This window comes from Ailuropoda melanoleuca, chromosome 4 (genome assembly GCF_002007445.2).
Source record: "Ailuropoda melanoleuca isolate Jingjing chromosome 4, ASM200744v2, whole genome shotgun sequence".
Taxonomy (NCBI): Eukaryota; Metazoa; Chordata; class Mammalia; order Carnivora; family Ursidae; genus Ailuropoda; species Ailuropoda melanoleuca.
In genome coordinates, this window is record NC_048221.1 from 122,338,805 (window position 1) to 122,346,739 (window position 7,935).

Below are 7,935 nucleotides of genomic sequence, written 5' to 3' on the forward strand. Positions count from 1 at the left end.
CTCAAATAAATAAATAAATAAATCTTTAAAAAAGAATAAAAAGACTGAAAATCTGTCCAGACGTTGTTAAGGCATTTACAGCTGCCCAAAGAGGCCTACGACCACCTCCTAAGTGCCTGGCAATCATTGAACTCTCTAATTGCCATGTGGACGAAGAGGTGGAAATTTAAACGAAGCAGATTTCGAAGTGTTAGTGGAAGATGAAAGGCGTTCTAGAAGTGCCTAGGCATGACAGGCATGCGGAGACACGTGAGCACAGGCTTGTCTCCAGGCAGCATAGTCCCCGAAGCCGACAGAAGCCCACGTGAACATTCCCAGAGATCCTTGACACTTACACAGCAATGGGACACACCCGCCGCCCAGGAAATCAGACATCTCTTTCTGTGGTGTCTGTTCAGGCAGAAAAGATTCCTAGGAGGCCCGGCGTGGAGACTTCTGAGTGCCCCATCCCCTAACGCCCCAGACCTTCTCAAAAGGGAAAGGAGGAGCTTCCCTAATCCTCCTGGTGTGGGCGCTCTCATTGTACCATCGTTACCCTCCCCTTTTCCAGAAGAGGAGAAAAGGAAGGCTCAGAGCAGTTAAATGGCTTTCTCCCGAGCTCAATAGCCACTGAGTAGTGGAGGCAGGCTGGGGATTTAGGGCCCTTCTGATTCACGGTCCAGTGCTCTCGGGTCCTCCAGAGAATGAGGCCTGCGCACCGAGCTGGTCGGAAGCAGATCTGCTGCGACCGGTGCAATTTCAGGGGCTAATTCTCAGCCAGCTGCCAAGCATGAGAAGCAGGCACTCAGGATAGCTGTGCCCCCCTACAATTTAGGCTGCAAGGGAAGAGCAGCCCTGAACAGACGTGCCCCCTTTACCCAGGGCAATGGGGTCTGGGCTGACACCTCCCAGTTCCACACCTAACAACCTGTGTCTTTTTAGAAAGAAAATGTGAAGATGTGATCGTCCACTTAGGTGCACACCTCGGTTTTTTTGTTGGTCTTTCCTGTCCGTGATCTCATTTGCTCACCTGGACAATCTTAGTGATACACTTAATTGGTTCTTTGAAGATTCTTGGGTTTCCAGAGCCAACCTGTTCAAACAAAATACCCCCCCAAGGAGGGACAGGACCTTGAAATTTGATTGGCTCACACCTTGGCAGTAGTTGGCAGCTAGTCAGGCCCTGAGAAGAGGGAACAGGACTGGGAGGAGTTGAGAGAGGGTCAGGAGGACAAGCAGGAGAAAGGAGGGGCAGGAGGTGGGGCAGATGGACGCACCAGCGGCCCACCTCACCGTTTTGCAGAAAGAGGCTCCCACAGAGCCATTCCCCGCTTCACTCACCCACCAGAGAGACCAATTCCACCCCCAAGGCCAAAGGTAGAAAAGTCTAGAAGAAAAAGAGAAGCGACAGGAGAGATGGGAAAGAAAAGGGTGGAATAAACCAACCATCAGAGCCTCTTCAATCTTAATTCATTTTATTCTACAAAAACTACTCAATTGAAAGTGGAAAAGCTAACCAAAAAAAAAAAAAGTTTTAATATGTTCTTTCTTCCATAGCAGCAAGCTTTTTCTAACAAGCTTTCTTTAGTGCAAATACTGTAGGCTTATATTACAGTAAAATAACAAAACAAAACAACAGAAAACACCACCAGAAATGCTTCAGGGCAGGGCTACTCCTCAATTTTCAAAGCTATACAAAGATTTTTGAGCTCGTGGTCCTGCCTGGAGAGGCCTATTTAGAAGCCTTTCCAATGGGACCATTTCACCATTGCTTAAAAAAAGTGAGAGACAAATAGAGAGAGAGAGAGGAGGAGAAGATGCTCAGAAAGGTCATTCAATCCCCTGCAGAGCTGTAGGAATCTTGTACAACTTCTTTGCCTCTAGGATCTGATAAACTTTACGCCACATCATTGACATATCTCAAATACAGATGCACAAAGCTTATGCTTTTCCACTATATACCAAAATACGATATATACATCTCTCACTGCAGAAAAGACACCCTGATACCTATTCTTTATACAAAGGCGAATATTTTCTTCCTTGACATCAAGTAACCACAAACTAAAATAAATGGAATAAACTTTTAATCATACAGAGAAAATCATTTTTGAGGAACAGGGCAGGATCTTTCGTTGTATTTTCTCACAATGTAGACTTTCTTGGTGACCACTGTTCCCAGAGGAATGACAATCCATCTTTAAAAACAGAACCTTTTTTATACAGTTTATACAACACATGTCACAAATCATTTTAGAAACAAAAGAGCATCATTAGCCTAAATTTTTTAAAAAATGAGGAAAGAGAGGGAGAGAGGAACTGAGTATTTTAATGCTGTTTCTCATCAGGCTTGGTACAACACAAAGATGTAAACATTTTAAATAAATAATAAAATAAATGTCAATTTCTTCTCCCCCTCCCCTTCTCATCCCCTGCTCAAAATTTAACCCAGCCTTTCCTGAACACATCAGCATTGGAAAATGAAAGCCCTCTGTTGGTGTATGGCCAGAACACTTAGAAGCATGAGAAGATATCAAATAAGTAGTGGGACAACTGAGTTTTCTTTTTAAAAGCTGCAGGAGGCACACTTGGAAATGTACACACAGACACACGCACATACGCACACACGCACACACACACACACACACACACCCCCAACCTGTCAATAAATAGTGAGATGCTGGCTTTTAAGATGAATGCCAAGAAGACTCACAAGCAGAAAGTAGCAAGACCCCTTTACTTTAGTTTTAAAAAAAGTTACACACATCACATACCCTATTGGTCCACAAATTCTATAAGGACTCAGGTTACCCCTCCAACCATCTGAGGAGTGCAAAGGAGCACATCACGAGGGAGAGGGGAAAGAAATTTGGAGGTGGGAGGATACTGTGGGGGATGGGTCTTTGAGAGCAAACCTCGGACTGAAGGCAATCTTGCCTCAGATCTTTGAAGAAAGACCTTCTCATCTCACCTCCAAGTGTTTTTGTTTACGCATTACGTGGGGGCCTTGAGTAAGGGATACCCTCATCCCTCCATCTCATCCGAAAGAGGGTATATCTATAAAAGTGCTGAACACAGTGCCGGGAGCACAGTAGGTGCTTACGCCTTTCCTGCTTCAAGGGGCCATGTGATATCTGATCAGGAAGGAGACCAACCAGAAAGGTAAATGGTGGGATTGCAGAAGCACTGTTGGTCCATCAAGGGAAGGGGAGAAAAGTTCCAATGCTTATAGCATTGAGCCCACCCTTAGACTCAGAGCCAAGAGGGAGCAGAGAAGAGACTCTTTTCCCCAAAGCCTGAGAAAAGGAAGCAGTAGCCTCGGATGGCTCTTGGCTGAGATGCTTGTGTGACTGGCCATAGTGGACACACCTGGCCTTTCTCACAGGCAGAACAATGATTTCTTTCTGAAAACTTCCCCCGTGAGTTCTCTGCTTACAGCTGGCTCCGGCAATGGCCTAAGCTTCACCTGGGATCTCCTCTCTTTTCCTGTGTCAGCAGCTGTCCCCGTCCACTCAGCCAGGAAGAGGACTGATCCCAGAGAGGCCAGCCAGGTGGCCGAGAGGACCATGTGGTTCACACTAGCCTGTCAAGGAGTGCCTGCCCCGTGCCGTCCCAGAGCTGCCTGCAGCCCAACTGGAGTCCGCACCAGCTGCCTCACGGCTGGGGACACAGGGGAGGCACAGCAGTTCTCAGCCCAAGCACAAAGGCACCCCCACCACAGCTGTTCCTGTAGCTGGAGCCATGGAGGAGAAAGCAGCAGGCCTGGTGTCTGGTGATTCTGGAACAGTGGTGTGTGTGCCTGAACTCAGAGAACAAGCCAGAAGTAAAGCAGGACATGCTCACGAGTTAGGGGGTGAATATTCAGCCTTCCCCAAATAACCTCTGGCTTTGGGGAAACCAAACCTCCTCCTAGAACAAAGCCAGAGGGTCCTGAATGGGACAGCTTAGAGGCCTCTGAAGTCCTACGGAGAGATGGAGTTTTTGCCTTCTGCTGATCCCAAAGCCAGCACAGCCTGAAATCTGAACGAAAGCCAAACTCTGTCTCAGGAATGTCCAGCCTGGCCCCGAGTCACGGACTGTGGCCTGCCTCGGGATCAGTGCTTGCAAAGTGGGGCACAGAGGGACTTTTAGAAATAAAACACCAAAGCAGCTTCATTTAAGAAATATATATATATATATGCAAAAAGAAGCAAATAGCTCCCAATTGGCCACAAATACCACTTGAGATGATTAAGCCTTTCAGAGCTGAGCGCACCACAGTTTTCTTTGCCCACCTCCTGCTGTTCCTGGCTGACTTCTGTTTCTTCGATTAATCTGAAGCCAGAAACTCAATTGCCCAGTCTAATAAGGACTGCCCCTCCCAGAACCTCTGGGAAACTGGGAGGGCAGCCTCATAGCCAAGGAATGTGGGAAATAACATTTTAAAAGTATTTTTGGACAAAATCCTTTTTCTTTTAATCTCCTCTCTCCGCATGGCCTAGCCATTCACACGTCACTTCCAGTCAGAGCGGGCTGGGTATTTTAAGCATCTGGCTGCTCCATTCTGAACGCTCCCTTCTAGTGCATGGAGGGGGGATGGGCAGTAAATAAGGACCAGAGCTCGAGGCCTGGGTGTATGTGTGTGTGTGTTGGGGGGCAAGTGAGCTAACACATCACAGCTCACTCTCTCGCTCTCTCTCCCAAGTCTAACTTTAAAATTTAACCCCCACTGGGTTTGATTTAAATAATATCTATATAATTTTAAATTATCATACAACGATCTCTAGAGCTGAATCACAACAGCAGGGTATCCCCCAGAGCGCCAGCCCAGCAGAGGCCAATCCCAGAAGACGAGCCAGAGCAATGCCCTCGGGAGAAAAAGGCTCAGAGGGGTGGGAGGCAGGGAGCACGCTGAGCTGTGCTCTTGCAGGCCAGGAGGACCCCCACCCCCACCCCACTCCCCACCCCATAGGAAGGGGGCACCTCTCCTGCAGTGGGAAGCAACACATCTATCTGTGATTTCAGCAGCCTTCCAGGAATGGCAGGTAAGCCCCAAGCCTTAGCAACAGCTCCGGGCCAGCGGTTCACAGCTGGCTGGCTGGCTGGACCCGAGGAGTACTCTGGGGGAAGGAGTATGTAAGAGAAAGCACTCCGTCAGGTAGCAGGCAACCACAGAAGGTAGAAAAGGCCCAGCAGCTCACTCACTGAGAGGCGAATCCCACTCTGCCTCCCTCTTTCCTCCCTTACCTTTCCATCCACAGCAAAAGTGCCTTTGAGGCTTGGGGAGGGGCCACCTGGCAGCAATCTGGGGAGGGGCCAGGCCCACGCTCATTAAATCTCTGTGGGTGGCGTCACCCTGAGAGCCAGGCTGGGGGAGGGCAGAGCCAGTAGGGACTTGGAGTGATGTGTGGTTCCTAGGGAGGGACGCCTCCCTGGTCTAGAGAGAAGGGTCCAAGGGCAGGATGGCGAGGCAGTAATTACAGGAGATGTCCTGCTCAAGACACCAGCTAAAGGGAAGCTGGCTAGGACACCTGTGTGGCTCGTTGGCACAATTCTTGGCCTGGTCATTAGGCATTTGGCAAACCCAACCTGTGCCCCGGCTGTCTCACTCACACCCTGTCTTCTGGCCAAGCCGCTCCTCCAAAGAGTTGTCTCCAAGGATGGGGAGGAAGGGTCCTCCGAGCCGCCCAGTGATGGCAGCATCTCCTTGAGAGCTCAGGGAGCCCTGCTGGTGGTCCTGGAGATGGCGGTGGACCGGGGAGTGTCAAGGGAGGGAAGGTTCTGTATTGCACATTGACTGTCCCCTTCCGGACAAGTCAGCCCCAGCAGAAGTCAGTCACCTGCTGCCCATCTCCAGAAATGAAGAGCTTTAATATTCAGACCACCCAGATGAAATGTCATGGCAAATTTGATAAAAACCAAGAGGAAGTGAAATTGACACTGGGGGGAGGAAGGGGCGAATAGAGGAAAGGTGAAACCAAAAGGCACTGAGCATGCTGGGTGGGGTGGGGAAGGACACCATCACTCCAGAGACGTAGCATAACAAAGGGACAGGAACGGTCCACAACAGCTGCAGGGCTCTTCAGAAGCCAGAGAGATGCCCGAGTCCACCAAACCAAGTTCTCCAAGGAGTTTCAAGAAACAGGATTTGCTTTGCAAGATGAACGAGGGAGGAGGTCCAATGACTTCTACGAGATCGCTGAAATCCTCCAGTGCCTCACGGCCAAATCCCACCTGGGTCTCCCCAGAGCCAGGAAGCTCTCTGGCAGGGTCCCCCTCTTGCCCTCACGGCCCTGGAGCACCTGAAGGTGCTGGTCCCTGGGAAGAAGGCAGTGACGAGGACCCCCCAGGAGCTGGGTTACAGGGCCAGCAGAGTGGGGGAGTTCAAGGAGTCTGATGACTGGTCCCCACTGCTACTGCTTCTGCGGTGAGCCTTGGAGCAGGACTCGGAGGGTGATGCAGGCGACTCCTGCTCCAGGACGCTGGGGTAGGTGAAGACGAGGTTCGACGTGCCTGGAGTGATGGCCGGTGTGGAGGTCACCACGATGGGGGTGTGCAGGGGCTCCTCCCCGTAGAAGCCCCCAGCAATGCTGATGGGCTTGATGACAGAGCGCTGGGCCTTGTCTAGCCCGGCCGATGAGGATGAGGGGCTGTCCTCTTCCAGAGGCTCCTGTTTCACCACCACAGCGCCCACTGCACCGCCCCCACCACGCAGGGGCTGCAGCCCAGAGGCAGGGGGCGATCGGCGCTCCTCAGGGCTGATCTTGCACACAGGCCCATGGGCCACCAGCATGAACTCCAGCTTCTCCTTCTCCTTCTGCAGCTCAGCGATCTCTTTCTGCAGGCCTGACTTCTCCTCCTCCAGCTCCTCTGTCTCCTGCAGAGGGAAGAGAGGTGAGGAGCTGCTGGGGGCGGCAGGTTCCAATCCAGGTGAGAAAGGGAAACCCAGAGCTGTGAAAGCAGCCAGCTCCTGCCCCTGGCCACAGACCCCACCGCTTCTGAAACACCTGCGGGCTCAGATGCCTTTTATGTCCAAAGCTCCGGATTGAGAAAGGAGGAAAGTCGGCTTGGAGGAAGGATGAAACCATAATTAGCCGGCATGGTGGAGGGCTTCCTTGGCGCCCGACAAGGCGAGCAATCCTCCAGAAGATTTCTGAAGCAGGTGTTTTCCATCAACTCATTTTGCAGATAAGAAAATGGAGGTTCAGAGAGGTTTAGTAATTTGCCCAATGTCACAGAGCAAGCAGGTAGGGTAGACCAGACTTGACCCCAATGTATCCAACTCCAGGGTCCCTATGCTACCATGCCCTGCCGCCTTAGTGCCAGGACTGCCCCCAGCTACCCCTGGGGGGGTTATAGTGAGGTCTGGAGGGGATGGGAGCACAGCGTGCCGTCCCCCCCCCCCCACCGCTTCAGGTCCATCCAGCCTGCCTGCGGCTGCACCAACACCAGCCTCGCAGCTGCGCACACAAGCCGAGGACGGCGCTGGGCCGGCAGGAAGTCCTCCGGCAGTCCCAGCTACATTGGCACTGCCCCACTTCCCTTTTTTGCTCTAATTTCTGCAGCATGTGATTCAGGACTCACAGAACCCTTGGAGAACATTCCGTTCAGTCCCCGTGCTTTAACAGATGAGGAACCCGACAGCCCGAGCAGGCTGAGACGGCAGGGTACCCCAGCAGGGAGCTTGGGCCCCCTCCTCTGACACAAAGCCAGAGAGAAGCAGCAAAAGCACACGGAGGGAGAGGGTGTGAAAGACGAGAAGGTGTGGGTCACGGGCCTCCTCCCCACTTTTCCCCTAACAGAGTCCTGTTTGAGAATGAGATGATACGGGCCAGAGCTTCGCGAAGCAGAGAACAGCATATTCCACAGTGAAAAAAAGTTTCCATCTGTCTCAAGGGTCTGACGAACGTCATGAGCTTATGAGAGGTTTCCTGTGGAGGATGTGGCTCAGGGGCCTGGGCGGCGGGGGTGGGGGCG

The 7,935-nt window shown here is 51.6% G+C and overlaps 1 protein-coding gene across 2 annotated transcripts in view; it reads right to left on the reverse strand.

The window, feature by feature from the left end:
* Positions 1-2,049: 2,049 nt before the first annotated feature.
* The window catches only part of FOSL2 (FOS like 2, AP-1 transcription factor subunit), a 23,822-nt gene continuing 17,936 nt past the window's right edge, over positions 2,050-7,935 (reverse strand). For both annotated transcript variants that reach the window (XM_034659711.1, XM_034659710.1), the window contains one exon: positions 2,050-6,835. In XM_034659711.1, the coding sequence (XP_034515602.1) occupies positions 6,317-6,835 (519 nt within the window). In that variant the 3' untranslated portion in view covers positions 2,050-6,316. The remainder of the gene's footprint in view (positions 6,836-7,935) is intronic.